At 38.4% G+C, this 21457-nt stretch overlaps 2 protein-coding genes across 4 annotated transcripts in view; both read left to right on the plus strand.

The window, feature by feature from the left end:
* Positions 1-16958, plus strand: part of OTUD6B (OTU deubiquitinase 6B) — a 33710-nt gene extending 16752 nt beyond the window's left edge. Inside the window, exon 9 of one of the 3 annotated variants that reach the window (XR_015140478.1) lies at positions 13197-13330. Coding sequence is in view for 2 of the 3 variants with exons in the window: in XM_086335906.1 (XP_086192032.1) it covers positions 9537-9576 (40 nt within the window). In the remaining variant the exon portion in view is untranslated. Of the gene's footprint in view, positions 1-9536; positions 9699-13196 lie in introns of those variants that run through there. The other 2 variants (XM_086335909.1, XM_086335906.1) reach the window with 2 other exon arrangements.
* Positions 4939-21457, plus strand: part of LRRC69 (leucine rich repeat containing 69) — a 74724-nt gene continuing 58205 nt past the window's right edge. The window contains 1 exon segment of the mRNA XM_086335911.1: positions 4939-5268. Within this exon segment, the coding sequence (XP_086192037.1) occupies positions 5086-5268 (183 nt within the window). The 5' untranslated portion in view covers positions 4939-5085.

Below are 21457 nucleotides of genomic sequence, written 5' to 3' on the forward strand. Positions count from 1 at the left end.
AAAATAAGAAAGGGCAAATTAGAAGACTATCCAAAACTCTTGGATGTTAAAAATGAATACACATGAGTAAGAAAATGAAGCAGTAAGAAGGAAATCTGTGCAAGTTACTGCAGGCGCATACTTGTTTATACATGGTCTTGGTAGAAGTTGTTAGGAACTAGCTGAAGCAATAGGTCAGGGTTTTTTTTTTTTTTGAAATTTAATTTGTAATTTCATACTCTTTTTACTGTTACTGAACAAATGAGCTTTTTCTTCCTGTCTTGTGTATTTATATATATTGATTTTTCTAAGTCTTATTTGAAATATATCTTTCTCCATCTTGTGGAAAAGTAGAACTCACAGGGTTTCTAATTCTGTTTTTAAAGTAAGTTTCAGAAGCAGCAGTTCTTTATATCATCCCACCTTGTTCCCTCCTGCAAGGCTTTTGAACTAACACTTGAAGTTGGGTTCAACCTGCTTCACCTAGTTTATTGTCTTCCTGGTCTCAGCTTAAATAGCTCCGACCTAGGTAAGCTCCCCAGACTTCTCCCACCTGGGCTAGGTTAGGGACCCCGGGTCATACATGTTACTTTCTACTAACTATACACTTAATAATAGTTATTTGCATTTAGTTGTTTATTATTATTGTTATTGTTTTCCCTTAGTCTTTAAGTGCTTAGAAACAAGGACTTCACTATTAAATGTCTATCACATTGCTAGGCCTATATATTATAAAGTACTTAAGGTTTGCTAATAGTTATAAGATCAATTCAGTGGGTAGGATATGACTTTTAGGAGTTTCATTAGGCTAATAGACTGTTAAGAATAAATGAAATAGTGACTTAGAATTCTTCTTGCTCACAGAAGGGCTGTCTTTTAATTTATATTACCCTTGGTGAATTCTTAAGTCTTCTGGTTAGTTGAAGAATGGAACCCAAGAGAGTTTTCCTTTTTTAAAACTTCTGATAGTGCGTTACAGTTAATTTAACTTCATGTGTTGATTAGGACAATCTGATTTTAACAAACCTAAAAAACAGTAACTTCTGAAATAAGTGTGGGTATGTGTGTGTGCTCAGTTGTGTCTGACTCTTTACGACTCCATGGACTATAGCCCACCAGGCTCCTCTGTCCATGGAATTTTCTAGGCAAGAATACTGGAGTGGGTTGTCATTTCCTCCTGCAAGGGATCTTCCTGACCCAGGGGTTGCTGAAAATAAATATACAGACCCAAATAAAAAGCTTTGTTAATATACTGAACAGGAAAAAGTTTATGATTGTCTTCTTTCAGTGTACTTGGGTGACTAATATGGCTTACTGAAACAAACTACTGCTTTTGCACAAGGCTGCTGAATTTATTTTTTTTTTTAACAGGAATGACTTACAATCTTGCTCTTGATTTAAAAAAAAAAAAATACCAAGCCCTGCCTTTGATAAGGACTAAGTAAGTCCACTTCCATAAGGAATTTAGCACACTGCCTGATATGTAATAAATGCTCAGTAAAAGTAGTTATTTTTTGTGCTGTTTCATGTAGACGTTTAAATAGAAATCTTCAGCTTTTGTTAACTCTCAAGTGTGCAGGCACTACTCTTGGGACTTAGAGAGGTGCTAACACCATGGAGCACTGAGGCACTAGGGACATAGAAATGAACAGGACAGGGCACTTTTTTCATGAAGCCTGTAGCTTCTCCCACTTCTACCAGATCTTTTGCTTGAGCTTCTCTGAATTCTCGGGTAGGCACAGCACCAGACACAAAGGCAACAGACCTACACAGATGGCTTCCCCAGCTTCTATAATTACCTAAAGTCAAACTGTGTGGTTCCTAGTTGGTCTTTTTCGCTGATTGAGCCCTGAAAAGAATTTGGTACCGTAACAAAATACTTAAACCATGAAATGAGCTTTGGGACTGGGCCTCGGGTGTAAGTTAAAAAGCCCTAGAAGAGATTGTTAGCAGGAGCCTGATGTTGGTAAGGAATATGAGGAAACTATTATTAGAATTTGGAAGAAAAGTAACTTCTGTTACATAGTAGAAGAAAGTTTAATAATGATGGCAGTAAGCATTAATAGGGAAGATAAGTATATCTCATCAGCTTGGGTGATCTCCCTGAGGAGATTTCTAGAGAGTATTGAAGGTGCTATCTGGATTCTTCTAGATGGAGGAGAAAGGCAAGCAACAGGAAATGGAGTGAATTATGAACTGTTTCAAGGCAAACTTAAAATTTTTTAAAGGGATTGATTGTATCAATTTGGGTCAAAAACGACAGTAAATAATGAAAAGATAAGCTTTTATACATTGCTGGTAGGAATATAAACTGATGAAGCCACTTTGGTAAACAATCTGGCAGTTCCTGAAAGGGTACCATATGATCTCTCCTAGATATACGCCCAAGAAAACTGTACATAGCACTGTTTATAGTAGCCAAAAAGCAGAAACAATCTAAATGTCCATCAACTGATAAGTGGATAAATAAATATAGTATAGGATGGAGAATTTTTATTCAATAAAAAGAACTGAGGTACTGGTGCATGCTATAACTCTGGATGAACCTTGAAAGCATTATGTTGAATGAAAGACACATATGTTCTCATCTGTATAAAATGTTTGGACTAGGCAAACATATAGAAAGGCGATTAGTAGTTACCTAGGGTCTGGGGTTGGTCTCCTGGTGGCTCAGCAGTAAAGAATCTGCCTGCAATGCAGGAGACCCGGGTTCAATCCCTGAGTCTGGAAGATCTCCTGGAGAAGGGAATGGCACCCACTCCAGCGTTCTTGCCTGGAGAATCCTCTCGGCAGAGGAGCCTGGACAGAGAAGGAGAAATTAAAGATGTTTACCAGATTTTCTAGGTTAGGAAAATTAATTAAAAAAAGCAGTAGTAGATTGTATTGGCCTGTTTACCCATTTAAAGCAGGGAAAAAATGGCCCATTTAGACAGTGTCAGCTGGAGTCCTAGCCATGCAGCATTACTTTAGAGGAGGTGAGTATTATGAGACTTCTTTTTTTTAAAACAAAGCTTTATAATTTGTTCAGATAGTAACATCATGATTGTTCTTAGGAAACTAAAACAGTATCAAAATAAAGACACTGGAAAATAGGTTTGGAAGGTTTGGGAGAGAGATTTGAATAAAAAGAGCAGTGATTAAGTACCTAAAAAATGATGATTCTAGCAATTGGAACTCTATTAATCAGCACCTTTTATTTTACTGTTATGATGATACTGATGTTCATTATAATAACCTGTATAAATTTAATGATTCTTCTTTGGGCCTTTGGCACTTGCTTCGCCATCTTATTTGGAAAAGCTCCCATCTCTGATAGCACCCTTGCAGTGAAGCCTTCTCAGGTTACCCTAAAATTGCAAACTCCTTACCTGTTTTATTATTTTTTTCCATAGCATCTAATGCCATCGAACACCTAGGTTTACTTATTTGCTTGTTTTTTCTCCTCCTAGAATGTAATTTCATTGAGATATTTTTGTCATTTTAATTCATTCTTCTATCCCCAGTGGAACAGTGTTGCACATAGTAGGTACTTCTAAATGTTTGTTGAATAAATAAAGGGAATTACAGAGGAAGATGGAATTGTGTTCTGAGTACTTTGAATGCAGAATGCATTTTATAGTGTTCAAATTTTTGGAACTGAGCCTTCCAGATGTGGTACATATGTAGCCCAAATGCCTCCAAGCCTCATAACTGGCCCAAATGGGGTTCTAATCAGATATCTTTGCCCTTATCTCTTTTTCCTTACTCTTTTGCCTTTGTCTTAATCATTCATTTGGAAATTTTCAAAGATTATACAAAAAAACAGTAAGAATAATATAATGAACCCCTAGTACCCATTACTGAGCATTAGTAATTACCAATGTTTGGTCAGTCTTATTTGATCTATTTTTTCCACTCACTTTTCTGCCCCACTTATTAAAAAAAAATTCACCTGAAAATTCAGATGCATTTCTAAATGTTAGGTACATTTTAAGAAAATAGTACCACCATGTCATTATTATACATAACAAAATTAGTAATTCCTGTCATCTGATACTTTGTCCATGATCAAATTTCCTCAGTTGACTCTGAAATATTTTTATTCAAATCAAGATCTAAACAAGATTCACAGAGTGCATTTGACTGTTGTTTTTCTTAAGTCTCATTTTTTCATAACAGTTTCCTCATCTTTTTATTAATAACATAACTTGTTGGTTAAATATTGTATATCATTTGCCTTATAGAATTTCCCAGTTTGGAGATTTGGCTGACTGCTTCCCTGAGATTAATTTAGCTTTTTTCTATTCCTCATATTTTCTGTAAATGGTATTTAGATATAGAAGCATGATTAAACTCAGATTCAAGAATATTTAATATTGGTACTGTGTAATTTTTATTGTATGACACCATGATTGTCTCAATTTTAGTGATGGTAAAACTGATTAGTAGGTAATTAACCTGATTTCATACTTGGAAAGTTCCCCGTCAACCTCTCACCTAATGCATTTAGCATCCAATTATGATCTTTATATATATATCCATTATTTCATTAGGTTTGCAAAAATGGTGATTTTTCTAAATATTTTTTTCTTCCTCATTTATTGGCTTCAATTTTTCAATGAGTAAGAACTTTATTAGGTTACACAAAAACATGATTTGTACTGAAAAAGCAGAATAAATGCTTCATTTTTTCCCATTTATTATTTTTCAGTCTTAAGAGTTGGTTCCCCAGCAAGTTCCAATGTAATTAAAGGCTTTCTTTTATTTTTATGATACCATGAGCTCTAGATTTTAATTTATTATGGTCCATTCGTCATTCTTTGTGATTCTCAAATTTTCCCATTTTAGACTAATGGAAGCCCGCTTGTATGTTCTTTTGATGTGATCTCATTAGTCCTTGGTAATGTCATGTTTCTGGTAGAAGATATTCTAGGGTCATCTTGTACATTTCCTGCCGCAAACCTGGAATCAGTTATTTTCCTTCCCTACCTTTTACACAGGGAATTATCCAGTGCTACCACCTTCAGCATGATAGATCTCAGAATGTTTTTGTTTCCATGACACACCAATTCTGCAATTAGAGATTCCAAAGATGGGTAGTAAGGAACCTGTTTCTCTTCCATACCCATGGCTGAAAGGTTGTTAATAAGAGCACTGAAGGGCGGTAAAAACACTAAAATCGTTATCTTAAATGGAAAGAACATAACAAAGATGCCCTCAGTGTTAGAAAAACTTCCAGGCTTGAAGACACTGTACCTTCAGAATAACCAAATTTCCAAAGTGTGCCCAGAGATAAGCAACTTGACCCAGGTGAGAAACAGCATTATCTTTTTCAACTAAGGATGAAAAGAGAGGATAGGAAGAGAAAAAAGAATTAAGAATGCTTCAGTCACTGGAGACTTAGCTCCCTGGAGAATTAATGTGGATAGTTGCTGGAACAGCATCAGATGGTTTTCTCTTTTAGTGAATTACATATGGTAGGGGGGAGATGTTTCAGTTTATTCATATGCTCTGTGGCCCACACTTGGCATCAGAGGGTTAGGCCTCTGCAACACTTATTTTTCTGGAGGCTGTCATTTGGAGAGGGCTTGGGAGCCTGGATCTACTTGTCTACCTTGGGGCTCCATCTCAACATGGGTTTGAAGATCCCCGAGAGGCTGTACCCCGTGGGGACTACCCTGAAGCTGTTGCGTATGGAATGAAGAGAGACATTTGATGTAAGAAGGGAGTTCTTTTCAATTTCCTAGAGCAGGCTACACTTTGAAATGGAGTATTGGCAGGAAATGGGAAAGACAGAACATAGGTTTCTTATGAAGTAGGCTTTGAAAGAAACTTAGCATTTTAAATAAAGAATATCCTTTGTAAAGAGCAACAAAATGAATCCTAGATGCTTGTGTTAAGTATTTCTGATGAACGACATTTCTGTGAAACTCCAGCTGCTAAAGATTTTAAAGTTGGGAGAAGGCAAGGGATATTTGTAGTTTTCTTTTTGTTCATTTCTAAACTGTCATCAGCACTGAAAGAATCTCTAACCAGCTAAGTAATAGTAATTCATTATAGTTCATTAGTTTTGAGTTGAGAGTTACTAAAAACAACTTATTTTCTTACCTTCACCTACTTCATTTCTTAGGTTTACAAAATTATTTGAGTTTGTAATCTGCGCCCATGTCTTTCCAAAAAATAGGGGAATACTTCAAAACTCCCCCTTCAATAACTTCCAAAAGTACCTTTGAGTTACAGAACGATAGTAAAGATTTGGACTTTTCTAATGTGACAGAGGAGTTTTATGCAAAAGAATTTGGAATTTGAGTGAGCCAATTCTCCACCTCTGTGTGATTTTTTTTTTTTTATTAGCGTAACAGTCCATTTGTTCTTAAATCACAATTTTGACCTCCATATATAACTGCTTTTAGTTCTTTTCTTGATATGTCCATTTAAAATATCAATCTTCATCATCTTCCAAATATAAATTAATGTTTGGTTTCTTCATAGTTATCTTTGAAATTTAATGTTGTACGTTTGTTTCTTTTTTTGATTAATTTTACTGGAGTATAGTTGATTTATAATGCTGTGTTATTTTCTGATGGACCGCAAAATGAATCAGTAATACATCTACATATATCCACTCTTTTTTAGATTCTTTTCCCAGATAGGTCATTACAGAGTATTGAGTACAGTTCCTTGGGCTATACAGTAGATACTTCATAGTTATCTGTTTTATGTATAGTAGGGTGTATGTGTAAGTCCTAATCTCCCAACCTTTGTTTATTTTTCATCAACTACAATCTTTTTACTCTCCACTTGGTAAGGTGGCAGTGTTAGCGTCTGTAATCTACTTTCAGCTCACATTTTCTCTTCCTCTTCACAAATTAAAAACTTCTTACTTTTATGAGGTGTATAGTATTTACAGTGTACCCAGTTATAACAATGATTAAATCTTTGTCTTGGAGAATTCTAAAATTCTAAAATGTATATTGTTAATAAGTAAATCATTTTGTTCAGTGGCTCAGTTGTGTCCGACTCTCTGCGACCCCATGGACTGCTGCATGCCAGGCTTCCCTGTCCTTCTCTATCTCCTGGAATTTGCTCAAACTCATGTCCATTGAGTCAGTGATGCCTCCAACCATCTTGTTCTGTATTGTCCCCCTTCTCCCACCCAGCATCAGGGTCTTTTCTAATGAGTCAGCTCTTCGTATCAGGTGGTCAGAGTATTGGAGCCTCAGCTTCAGCATCAGTCCTTCCAATGAATATTCAGGGTTAATTTCCTTTAGGAAATTTACATGGAGCCAATCAAAGTACTAAGATTATATTTTCTTCCTTATATACTGTTTTTGTTACCTTGGAGTTCCTAATGTCTTTCACTTATTCTTGTACCTTTTTCCTTTGTCATGGCCTCATTTTAAACTTGATCATATTACATATCCTATCAAATGTGCTTTTTCCTTGAGTGACTTCCCCCAGGAGCCTCCATCCTCCTGCCCCAGTTTAAGCTAATCTAGGTTAGGTGGATACTTCCTGCTCAAATATCCTTGTGCAGTTCTCCTGAATTGGAATCAGTGTTTCCTGTAACCATATTTTCTTCTTTTTTTTGGTTTACTCACTTATTTTCTAGAAATAATTCTCCAGGCATCATCCCGATCTGCGTGTATCCTAAGTCTCATATCTAAGTCTTTGTGACCCCTTGGACTGTAGCTCGCCAGGCTTCTCAGTCTGTGGAATTCTCCAGGCAAGAATATTGGAGTGGGTGGCCATGCTCTCCTCCAGGACATCTTCCCAACTCAGGGATGGAACCTGAATCTCTTGTCTCCTGCATTGACAGGCAGGATCTTTACCACTAGCACTACCCGGGAAGCCCCACCCTAGACTAGGTATGTGGTAATTAGGTTTTTTGAACTCTTGTGTATTTGAAAACGTGTATTCTTTTCTCCTGTTTGATTAATAGTTGTTTAGTAAGAAGTATAGATTGCAAAATATACTTCCGCAGGTAAAAAAAGTGATGAGTCTGATCATTCGTTTGTCTTCTTGTGGCTCCCTCGTTACTTTCCTCCTCATCCTTTGACTATTAGGAGAGACTCTAAATTTTGACTTCCCAGCTCAGTTTCCTTTAACAGGGTGTTGGCTCAGCTCAGCTCTTAACTTTTAAAGAAGAAATCACATGTTACTTTTAAAGAAGAATTCAGCTGATTAGAAATTAGGCTTTTTGTGGTCCATCTTTAAAGTGCTTCACAAACAGATGCAGGCTTATGGCATTATTGTTTGACTCTTATGAACTAGCCAATATTTTTTCATATAGAATCTCTAATGTTGTAGAATTTTGGAAAAAAAATGTATTTCCCTTTTATAATGGGTGTTGAAGAAGCATCTCAAATAAAATGTGCTAGAAACCCTCAAATGAGGGGTAGAGATTATTTACACAGTTCTTTTCCAGGGGATCTTCCCAACCCGGGGATCAAACCCAGGAGTCTCTCATGTTGCAGGTGAACCTTCTGAGCCACCAGGGAAGCCCATTCTAGAAGCACCTCAAATAAAATGTGCTAGAAACCCGCAAATGATGGATAGAGGTTATTTACACATTTCAGAAATACTGCTCATTTTGCCAGCTGCTAACAGAGAAAACAAAACTTTCAGAAAAGAGAGTGCTTGGAGCGCTGAAAAGAGCCCTGGATAAGTATCTGGAAGTCCTGGATACTTCAACCTGTTCAGCTATTCACCAACTAAACATAGGTATTTAATCTCACTGGGCCTCATTTTCTGCTTTCACTTATTCAAAGCCACACGTAAGTGTTGAGTACCGTCTGTGTCTCAGGTAACTTAGCAGTTAAAAGCAGATGAAAATACCTGCCTTATGGAGCTTATGCTGTAATCAGAAGAGATGCAAGAAACACAGCAGAACAAGTAGGAATGGGAGGTAGTGATTAGTGCTAAGGAAAAAAAATAACAGAAAAAGCAGGCAGGGCACGTTGTGGCGTTCAGGTGAAATGCTTCGAGAGTCCTTGTGGTCTTCATAACTTGGTCATGCTTATGTCATAGTTCAAAGATGGTAATTTTTACTCTTAACAATTTTGTATAAAATCCAGGAATGTGTTTTTCTAAATTCTTTTTTGTGTTGCTACAGGTTGTAGTTTTAATAATAATGACTGAAACTCCCCCTATGATATATATATATAAAAACACTTACATGGCATTAAAATAGTCTTGATGTTTAAGTTCCTAATTCAAAAGTAATGTTTCAAAATTTTTGTACCATTTTGATACAAAATGGTATCAGATAGAATAACAGCATCCCCCATATATTGAGAGCTGGCACGATGCTAGGAACTCTGTCCATTTTCAAGGAAGTTATTATTATCACTGATATGATAATAAAATTTATGATTCAGTAAGAGATTAAATCACTTGTCAAGGTCAACCAGTGAATACATGTATAAAATGAAGTCTCTTTTGAGGTGCTCTCAGCTCTGTTGTTTTATTATTTTATACACTTACAAAACCTGAGTTATCTGAAGATGGTAGTTTTAAATACTATTAATACATATATTGTTCCAACTCTCCATTTTACATGTCCATTCTTTTGACAGATACTTATCATTCATCATCTTGTGTCTATGCTGGTCCTGAGGATACAGATGTGAAAAAAACAAGGTCTTTGTCTTCACACTTGAGAATTAAATGTTAATCTATAAAAAACTCGGTACTAGACATTGGAACTATTAAATAAATTAGTGTTGCTATTAAAATTATCACCTTTATGGTCTGACTAGCAACACAAGGATAAAATGGAAGCAGAGTCTTTAGAGAATACAAGATTTTATCTCTTTTTTTCTTTGCTAATTGACTCGTGAAACTGGAAATTTTGAAATCGCTTCTAATGACTTGAAAGAAATAGTTGATGTCCTATAATTTATTTTGTATTTTTATTGGAGTATAATTGGTTTACTGTGTTCTGTTAGTTTCTGTTGTACAACAATCAGCTATATGCATACATACATCCCCTTGCCCTTAGACCTCCGTCCCTCCCATATCCCACCCATCTGTATCATCACAGACACTGAGCTGAGCTAGCTCCAGGTTCCCACTAGCTGTTTTACATATGTAGTGTATATATATATGTCAGTCCTAATCTCCCAATTCATCCAGCCCTCCCCACCCTGCCTTTGTATCCACACGTCCATTCCCTATGTCTGTCTCTATTCCTGCCCTGCAAATAGGTTTATCTATATCATTTTTCTAGATTCCATATTAATGTAAGATGTTTGTTTTTCTCTTTCTGATCTATTTTACTTTGTATGACAGGCTCTGGTCCATCAACATCTCTACAGAGGGTCTGATTTCATTCCATTTTATGGTTGAGTAAAACCATTTTATGGTTGAGTAATATTCCATTGGATATATGGACCACAACTTCTTTATCCGTTCATCTGTCAGTGGACATTTATGTTGCTTCCATGTTCTGGCTATTGTAAATAGTGCTACAGTGAATACCGGGGTACGTGTTTCTTTTTGCATTGTGGTTTTCTTGGGGTATACACCCAGTAGTGGGATTGCTAGGTAATAAAATAGTTCTAGCTTTTTAGTTTTTTAAGGAACTTCCATTCTGTTCTCCATAGTGGCTGTATCAGTTTACATTTCAACCAACAGTGCAAGAGGATTCCATTTTTTCCACAGCCTCTTCAGCATTTCCTGTGTGTAGTTTTTTTTCTTGTGTGTAGATTTTTTTGATGATGGCCATTCTAACCAGTGTGAGGTGATATCTCATTGTAGTTTTGATTTGAATTTCTGTAGCAATTAGTGAGGAGAAGGCAATGGCACCCCACTCCAGTACTCTTGCCTGGAAAATCCCATGGACGGAGGAGCCTGGTAGGCTGCAGTCCGTGGGGTTGCAAAGAGTCGGACACGACTGAGCGACTTCACTTTCACTTTTCACTTTCATGCATTGGAGAAGGAAATGGCAGCCCACTCCAGTGTTCTTGCCTGGAGAATCCCAGGGACAGGGGAGCCTGGTGGGCTCCCGTCTCTGGGGTCGCACAGAGTCGGACACGACTGAAGCGACTTAGCAGCAGTAGCAGCAGCAGCAATTAGTGATGTTGAGCATCTTTTCATGGGCCATCTGTATGTCGTCTTCAGTGAAATGTCTATTTAGATCTGCTGCCTATTTTTTTACTTGGGTTTTTTGTTTTGATATTGAGTTGCTTGAGTTGTTTGTATATTTTGGAGATTACTCCCTTGTCAATTTTTTCATTTGCAAGTATTTTCTCCCATTATCAGAGTTGTCTTTTCATCTTGCTTATACTTTACTGTGCAGAAGTTTTCAATTAGATCCCATCAGTTTATTTTTATTTTAATTATGCTAAGAGGTGGGTCAAAAAAAATCTTGATGTAATTTATATCAGAGTATTTTACCTGTGTTTTCATCTAAGAGTTTTTATAGTCTAATCCTTTTTGAGTTTATTTTTTGTGTGTGAGGGAGTGTTCTAGTTTCATTCTTTTACATGTACTTCTCCAGTTTTCTCAGCACCACTTTTTTAAAAAATTAATTTTTTGCTTTTTGTTAATTTATTTTTAATTATTATTAAATAATATTAATATTATTTATTGTTAATTTATTGTTAATTGAAGGATAATTGCTTTGCAGTGTTGTGTTGGTTTTTGCCAGGCATCAGCATGAATCAGCCGTAGGAAGCCGTCCCCTTCCTGTTGAAGCTCCTCTCCTCCCACCCGTTCCACCCCTCTAAGTTGTCACAGAACCCTGGATTTGAGCTCCCTGATTCATCCAGCAAATTGCCACTGGCTCTCTAATTTTACATATAGTAATGTTTGTCTTAATGCTACTCTGAATTCTCACCCTCTGCTTCTTCCCGCCGTGTCCACAAGTCTGTTCTCTCTGTTTCTGTCTCTGTTGCTGCCCTGCAGGTAGGTTCATCAGTACCATCTTCTTAGATTTCATGTATATGCATTAATGTATAAATATTTATCTTTCTCTTCATGACTTTATATAGTTGGCTGTAGGTTCATCCACCTCATAAGAGCTGAGTGAAATGTATTCGTTTTTCTGTTCAAGTAATATTGTGTATATGTACCATAACTACTTTATCCATTCATCTTTCTAGGTTGACATCTAGGTTGCTTGCATGTCTGGCTATTGTAAATAGTGCTGTGATGAACATTGGTGGTACATGTGTCTTTTTCAATTATGGTTTCCTCAGGGTATATGACAGATAGTGGGATTGTTGGGTCATTTGGTAGTTTTATTCCTAGTTTTTAAAGAAATCTCCATGAATTCTCGATACTGGCTGTATCAGTTTGCATTACCACCAACTGTACCAACAGTACAGTTCCCTTTTCTCCACCCCCTCTCCAGCATTTAGTTTGTAGATTTTTTGATGATGGACAGTCTGACTGGTGTGAGGTGATATCTCATGGTATTTTTGATTTGCATTTCTCTAATAATGAGCTTTTCATGTGTTTATTAGCCATCTGTATATCTTTTTTGGAGAAATGTCTATTTAGGTCTTCTGTCCTAAACTTTTTGATTGGGTTGTTTGTTTTTCTGATATTGAGCTGAATGAGCTGCTTGTATATTTTGAAGATTAATGCTTTGTCAGTTGTTTTATTTGCTGTTATTTTTTTTTCATTCTGAGGGATTTCTTTTCACCTTGTTTATAGTTTCCTTTGCTTCCAGCACCAGTTACTGAAGAGACTGTCTTTTTTCCATTGTGTATTCTTGCCTCTTTTGGCATGGATTAGGTGACCATAAGTCTGTGGATTATCTCTGGGCTTTCTATCCTGTACCATTGATCCGTATTCTTGTTTTTGTACCAATACCATACTGTCTTGATGACTGTAGCTTTGTAGTATAGTCTGAAATTGGGGAGCCTGATTCCTTCAGCTCCACTTTTCTTTTCTCAAAATTGTTTTGTCTATTCAGGGTCTTTTGTGTTTCCATACAAACTGTAAAATTTTTGTTCTAATTCTGTGAAAAATGCCATTAGTAGTTTGATGGAGATTACATTGACTCTATAGATTGCTTTAGGTAGTATAGTCGATTTCACAATATTGATTCTTCTGATCCAAGAACATGGTATGTATGTCTCTCCATTTGTGTCATCATTGATTTCTTTCATCAGTGTCTCATAGCAGCATCTTCTTAGGTAGGTTTATTCTTGTGTATTTTATTCTTTTTCTTGAAATGGTAAATAGGATTGTTTTCTTAATTTTTCTTACTGATCTTTTGTTGTTAGATTATAGGACTACAAGAGATCCTGCAGTTTTACCAAATTCACTGATGAGCTCTAGTAGTTTTCTGGTGGCATCTTTAGGATGTTCTATAGCTGTGAAAAGAAGAGAAGCGAAAAGGAAAGGAGAAAAGGAAAAATATAAACATCTGAATGCAGAGTTCCAAAGAATAGCAAGAAGAGAAAAGAAAGCCTTCTTCAGCGATCAGTGCAAAGAAATAGAGGAAAACAACAGAGTGGGAAAGACTAGAGATCTCTTCAAGAAAATCAGAGATACCAAAGGAACATTTTATGCAAAGATGGGCTCAATAACGGACAGAAATGGTATGGACCTAACAGAAGCAGAAGATATTAGGAAGAGATGGCAAGAATACACAGAGGAACTGTACAAAAAAGATCTTCACGACCCAGATAACCACAATGGTGTGATCACTCACCTAGAGCCAGACATCCTGGAATGTGAAGTCAAGTGGGCCTTAGAAAGCATCACTACGAACAAAGCTAGTGGAGGTCATAGAATTCCAGTTGAGCTATTCCAAATCCTGAAAGATGATGCTGTGAAAGTGCTGCACTCAATATGCCAGCAAACTTGGAAACCTCAGCAGTGGCCACAGGACTGGAAAAGGTCCATTTTCATTCTAATCCCAAAGAAAGGCAATGCCAAAGAATGCTCAAACTACTGCACAATTGCACTCATCTCAAATGCTAGCAAAGTAATGCTCAAAATTCTCCAAGCCAGGCTTCAGCAATACGTGAACCGTGAACTTCCAGATGTTCAAGCTGGTTTTAGAAAAGTCAGAGGAACCAGAGATCAAATTGCCAACATCCTCTGGATCATGAAAAAAGCAAGAGAGTTCCAGAAAAGCATCTATTTCTGCTTTATTGACTATGCCAAAGCCTTTGACTGTGTGGATCACAATAAACTGTGGAAAATTCTGAAAGAGATGGGAATACCAGACCACCTGATCTGCCTCTTGAGAAATTTGTATGCAGGTCAGGAAGCAACAGTTAGAACTGGACATGGAACAACAGACTGGTTCCAAATAGGAAAAGGAGTACGTCAAGGCTGTATATTGTCACCCTGTTTGTTTAACATATATGCAGAGTACATCATGAGAAACGCTGGACTGGAAGAAGCACAAGCTGGAATCAAGATTGCCGGGAGAAATATCAATAACCTCAGATATGCAGATGACACCATCCTTATGGCAGAAAGTGAAGAGGAACTCAAAAGCCTCTTGATGAAAGTGAAAGTGGAGAGTGAAAAAGTTGGTTTAAAGCTCAACATTCAGAAAACAAAGATCATGGCATCTCGTCCCATCACTTCATGGGAAATAGATGGGGAAACAGTGGAAACAGTGTCAGACTTTATTTTGGGGGGGGCTCCAAAATCAGTGCAGATGGTGACTGCAGCCATGAAATTAAAAGACGCTTACTCCTTGGAAGGAAAGTTATGACCAACCTAGATAGCATATTCAAAAGCAGAGACATTACTTTGCCAACAAAGGTTCGTCTAGTCAAGGCTATGGTTTTTCCTGTGGTCATGTATGGATGCGAGAGTTGGACTGTGAAGAAAGCTGAGCACCAAAGAATTGATGCTTTTGAACTGTGGTGTTGGAGAAGACTCTTGAGAGTCCCTTGGACTGCAAGGAGATCCAACCAGTCCATTCTGAGGGAGATCAGCCCTGGGATTTCTTTGGAAGGAATGATGCTAAAGCTGAAACTCCAGTACTTTGTCCACCTCATGCGAAGAGTTGACTCATTGGAAAAGACTCTGATGCTGGGAGGGATTAGGGGCAAGAGGAGAAGGGGACGACAGAGGATAAGATGGCTGGATGGCATCACTGACTTGATGGACGTGAGTCTCAGTGAACTCCGGGAGTTGGTGATGGACAGGGAGGCCTGGTGTGCTACGATTCATGGGGTCGCAAAGAGTCAGACACGACTGAGCGACTGCTGATCTAATCTGATCTGATGTATAGTATCATGTCATCTGCAAACAGTGAACAGTTTTACTACTTCTTTTCCAATTTAATTTTTTTAAAATTTCTTTTCCTTCTCTGATTGCCTTGGCCTGGACTTTCAAAACTACATTCAGTAATAGTGGTGAGAGTGGACATCGTTGTCTTGTTCCTGATCTTAGACAAAATGATTTCAGTTTTTTACTCTTGAAAATGATATTTGCTGTAGGTTTGTTTTAATGACCTTTATTATGTTTAGGTAGGTTCCCTCTATGCCCGCTTTCTGAAGAGTTTTCATCATAAATGGGTTTTGAATGCTGTCAAAAGCTTTTTCTGCATTTATTGAGATTATCAGATGGTTTTTATTTTTTGTTAATATGGTGTAGCACACTGATTGAATTGTGTAAATGTTGAAGAATCTTGCATCCCTAGGAAAAATCCCATGTGATCATGGTGTATGATCCTTTTAATATGTTGTTGGATTCTCTTCACTAGTATTTTGTTGAGGATTTTTGTGTCTGTGTTCATCAGTAATATTGACTTGTTATTTTCTTTTTTTGTGTGTGCTGTCTTTGTCTGGTTTTGAGATCAGCGTGATTGTGCCATCATAGAATAAGTTTGGGAGTGTTCCTCCCCATGCAATTTTTGGGAAGAGTTTGAGAAAGATAGGCATTAGCTCTTCTCTAAATGTTTGGTAGAATTTGCTTGTGAAGCCATCTGGTCCTAGACCTTAATTTGTTGGAAGATTATAATTATAGTTTCAGTTTAATTACATATGATTGGTCTGCTTAAATTTATATTTCTGGTTCCGTCTTGGAATGTTGAACCTTAGTACAAATTTGTCCATTTCTTCTGGCTTATCCATCTTGTTTCCATATAGTTACTTGTAATATTTTCTTAGGATCCTTTGTATTTCTGCAGTGTCAGTTGTAATTTTTCCTTTTTCAATTCAAATTTTATTGATTTGAATCCTGTCTCTCCCCCCCCCCTTTTTTTTTTCTCTTGAGGCATCTGGCTAATGGTTTATCAATTTTATCTTCTTAAAAAACCAACTTTTACTTTTATTGATCCTTGCTCTCATTTTCTTCATTTTTGTTTCATTGATTTCTCCTCTGATCTTTATGATTTCTTTTCTTCCACTAAGTTTAGGTTTTATTGTTCTTTCTGTGGTTGTTTTAGTTGTAAGGTTAAATTGTTTGAGATTTTTCTTGTTTCATGAGGTGAGGTTGAATTGCAATGAACTTTCCTTTCAGAAGTGCTTTTACTGCATCCCATAGGTTTTGGGTCATCATGTTTTCATTGTCATTTGTTTCTATGTATTTTTAAAATTTCCTCTTTGATTTCTTAAGTGATCTCTTGGTTATTTAGCAATGTATTGTTTAGCTTGCATGTTTTTGTCTTAATATTTAATCTTATACTTGTTTTCTAGTCTCATAGTATTGTGGTCAGAAAAGATGCTTGATAAAATTTTGATTTTGTTAAATTTACTGAGGCTTGATTTGTGACTCACGATGTGATCTATCTTAGAGAATGTTCCATGTGCACTTGAGAAGATACTATATTCTGTCACTTTCAGCTGGTATGTCCTATAGGTATCCATTATATCTACCTGGTGTATTGTGGCATTTAAAGCTTGTATTTCCTTATTTATTTTCTGCCTTGAAGATCTGTCCATTAGTATATTTAAGGTGTTAAAATACCTTACTGTTTTGATTTCATGTTTTACTGTTGTTAGCATTTACCTTATTTATTGAGGTACTCCTATGGTGCTCCTATGGTGGGTGCATAAATATAGTTGTTAAATCTTTTTCTTGGTTTGATCACTTTATCATTATGTAGTGATCTTCTTTGTCTCTTGAAACAGTCTTTATTTTAAAGTCTATTTTGGGGAGGACTTCCAAGATGGAAGAATAATAAGATGGGGCCATCACCTCCCTTCCCACAAATGCATCAACAATTCATCTGCATATGGAACAGCTCCTTCTGAACACCTGCACACTGGAAGGAGAACCCATACTTCCAAAAAGGCAAGCCAATCTCCTTAGAATGAGGTAGGGCAAAAGATAAAGATTAAAAACAAAAGAGAAAATCTCAGGATGGGGACCTGCATTCTGGGAAGAGAGTCATGAAAGAGGAAAAGTTTCTGCACACTTTGAAACCCCCTCATGGACAGGGTGGAGGGAAGTGCAACAGCAGGTGCTCAGAAGGCAAAATGGAGAGAATTCACCACAAAGATCAATCCTGAACAGCACATAATAGCCAAAGAGCGGCTTGCATGCCTGTGCCTGCAGCAGAGGGAGAGGGCGGGGTGCTGAGGCTCAGGCTCAGGTTTGGCCCCAAGAGAGAGAACTGGTACTGGCCGTAAGGATACTCTGAGGGATCTGCTTCTGCTGCCGCTAAGTCGCTTCAGTCATGTCTGACTCTGTGCGACCCCATAGACAGCAGCCCACTAGGCTCTGCCGTCCCTGGGGTTCTCCAGGCAAGAACACTGGAGTGGGTTGCCATTTCCTTCTCCAATGCATGAAAGTGAAAAGTGAAAGTGAAGTCGCTCAGTTGTGTCCGACTCTTCGGGACCCCATGGAGGCAGCCCACCAGGCTCTGCTGTCCATGGGATTCTCCAGGCAAGAGTACTGGAGTGGGGTGCCATTATGACACAATTGGGGGAGCTAAGGGAAAACACTGGGCATCCCAGAGAGGAAAGAGATCTTTGTTCCCAGGCCATTCTTAACTCTGTGCAGTCACAGACAGTGGCTGTGTGCCCAGCAGTGGTCACCAAAACTGGCCAAACCAGCAAGAGTGCTGCTGGCATTAGATGTGACTGCTGTTTATGATCCCAGAGCAGGAAACATAAGCCACTATCTACTGCCAAAGCTACGGGAAGTGCCTGACAGCAGACAAAACACTGCTGCTCGGGTCCCAACCCCAGGTAACATCTGCCACCAGGCGGTGAGCAGGCACAGGTTGCTGCCCACACCTTGCCCAGAGCTTGAGCAGCTTGGCTCTTCCCAGGGACTCATGACCTAAGGCCAACTCCTCTGGGAGAGCACACATGACATCTCAGACTGTAACAACATATCGCAGGTTCTACTGCTGCAGACACTCATTGGTACATCACACTGAGTGATGCCATATACTACTTTATCCCCAGCCCAATTGAAAAAGTGGCCCTAATAAGCCTTGGTCTTTGACCCATCTTGCCTAGGTGGGGAACAGATACTGGAGAGCAACCTACAAGCAAAGGTTAGCCCAAAACCAAAGCTGAACACCAGGGGCTATGTGTGACTGAAGAATAGAAAGGGAATTAGCTCCTGCAGCTTCAGGTATAGCGGACTAAATCCTCCCGATTAGCCTGAGACTGGATTTTAGGGTCAACTATGGCCTTGAACAGTATGAAAAGGCAAAATGATAGGATACTGAAAGAGAAACTCCCCAGGTCAGTAGGTGCCCAATATGCTACTGGAGATCAGTGGAGAAATAACTCCAGAAAGAATGAAGGGATGGAGCCAAAGCAAAAACAACACCCAGTTGTGGATGTGACTGGTGATAGAAGCAAGGTCCGATGCTGTAAAGAGCAATATTGCATAGGAACCTGGAATGTTAGGTCCATGAATCAAGGCAAACTGGAAGTGGTCAAACAAGAGATGGCATTCATGTCAACATTCTAGGAATCAGCAAACTGAAATGGACTGGAATGGGTGAATTTAACTCAGATGACCATTATATCTACTACTGCAGGCAGGAATCCCTCAGAAGAAATGGAGTGGTCATCATGGTCAACAAAAGAGTCTGAAATGCAGTACTTGGATGCAATCTCAAAAATGACAGAATTATCTCTGTTTGTTTCCAAGGCAAACCATTCAGTATTACAGTAATCCAAGTCTATGCCCCAAACAGTAACGCTGAAGAAGCTGAACGGTTCTATGAAGACCTACAAGACCTTTTAGAACTAACACCGAAAAGAGATGTCCTTTTCATTATAGGGGACTGGAATGCAAAAGTAGGAAGTCAAGAAACACCTGGAGTAACAGGCAAATTTGGCCTTGGAATACGGAATGAAGCAGGGCAAAGACTAATAGAGTTTTGCCAAGAAAACGCACTGGTCATAACAAACACCTCTTCAAACAACACAAGAGAAGACTCTATACATGGACATCACCAGATGGTCAACACTGAAATCAGATTGATGATATTCTTTGCAGCCAAACATGGAGAAGCTCTATACAGTCAGCAAAAACAAGACTGAGAGCTGACTGTGGCTCAGACCATGAACTCCTTATTGCCAAATTCAGACTTAAATTGAAGAAAGTAGGGAAAACCACTAGACCATTCAGGTATGACCTAAATCAAATCCCTTATGATTATACAGTGGAAGTGAGAAATAGATTTAAGGGCGTAGATCTGATAGATAGAGTGCCTGATGAACTATGGAATGAGGTCCATGACATTGTACAGGAGACAGGGATCAAGACCATTCCCATGGAAAAGAAATGCAAAAAAGCAAAATGGCTGTCTGGGGAGGCCTTACAAATAGCTGTGAAAAGAAGAGAAGCGAAAAGGAAAGATATAAGCATCTGAATGCAGAGTTCCAAAGAATAGCAAGAAGAGAAAAGAAAGCCTTCTTCAGCAATCAGTGCAAAGAAATAGAGGAAAACAACAGAATGGGAAAGACTAGAGATCTCTTCAAGAAAACTAGAGATAACAAGGGAACATTTCATGCAAAGATGGGCTCGATAAAGGACAGAAATGGTATGGACCTAACAGAAGCAGAAGATATTAAGAAGAGGTGGCAAGAATACACAGAAGAACTGTACAAAAAAGATCTTCAATACCCAGATAATCATGATGGTGTGATCACTGAATTAGAGCCAGACATCCTGGAATGTGAAGTCAAGTGGGCCTTAGAAAGCATCACTACGAACAAAGCTAGTGGAGGTGATGGAATTCCAGTTGAGCTATTTCAAATCCTGAAAGATGATGCTGTGAAAGTGCTGCACTCAATATGCCAGCAAATTTGGAAACCTCAGCAGTGGCCACAGGACTGGAAAAGGTCAGTTTTCATTCTAATCCCAAAGAAAGGCAATGCCAAAGAATGCTCAAACTACCACACAATTACACTCATCTCACACGCTAGTAAAGTAATGCTCAAAATTGTCCAAGCCAGGCTTCAGCAATACATGAACTGTGCACTTCCTGATGTTCAAGCTGGTTTTAGAAAAGGCAGGGGAACCAGAGATCAAATTGCCAACATCTGCTGGATTATGGAAAAAGCAAGAGAGTTCCAGAAAAGCATCTATTTCTGCTTTATTGACTATGCCAAAGCCTTTGACTGTGTGGATCACAATAAACTGGAAAATTCTGAAAGAGATGGGAATACCAGACCACCTGATCTGCCTCTTGAGAAATTTGTATGCAGGTCAGGAAGCAACAGTTCGGACATGGACATGGAACAACAGACTGGTTCCAAATAGGAAAAGGAGTACATCAAGGCTGTATATTGTCACCCTGCTTATTTAACTTCTGTGCAGAGTACATCATGAGAAACGCTGGACTGGAAGAAGCACAAGCTGGAATCAAGATTGCCGGGAGAAATATCAATAACCTCAGATATGCAGATGACACCATCCTTATGGCAGAAAGTGAAGAGGAACTCAAAAGCCTCTTGATGAAAGTGAAAGAGGAGAGTGAAAAAGTTGGCTTAAAGCTCAACATTCAGACAACGAAGATCATGGCATCCGGTCCCATCACTTCATGGGAAATAGATGGGGAAACAGTGGAAACAGACTTTATTTTGGGGGGGCTCCAAAATCACTGCAGATGATGATTACAGCCATGAAATTAAAAGACGCTTACTCCTTGGAAGGAAAGTTATGACCAACCTAGATAGCATATTCAAAAGCAGAGACATTACTTTGGCAACAATGGTCCGTCGAGTCAAGGCTGTGGTTTTTCCTGTGGTCATGTATGGATGTGAGAGTTGGATGTGAAGAAGGCTGAGCGCTGAAGAATTGATGCTTTTGAACTGTGGTGTTGGAGAAGACTCTTGAGAGTCCCTTGGACTGCAAGGAGATCCAACCAGTCCATTCTGAAGGAGATCAGGCCTGGGATTTCTTTGGAAGGAATGATGCTAAAGCTGAAACTCCAGTACTTTGGCCACCTCATGCAAAGAGTTGACTCATTGGAAAAGACTCTGATGCTGGGAGGGATTAGGGGCAGGAGGAAAAGGGGACGACAGAGGATAAGATGGCTGGATGGCATCACTGACTCAATGGACGTGAGTTTGTGTGAACTCCGGATGTTGGTGATGGA

Source organism: Bos grunniens, chromosome 14 (genome assembly GCF_055505025.1).
Source record: "Bos grunniens cultivar Pamir isolate PY7600 chromosome 14, Bosgru_T2T1.0, whole genome shotgun sequence".
NCBI lineage: Eukaryota > Metazoa > Chordata > Mammalia > Artiodactyla > Bovidae > Bos > Bos grunniens.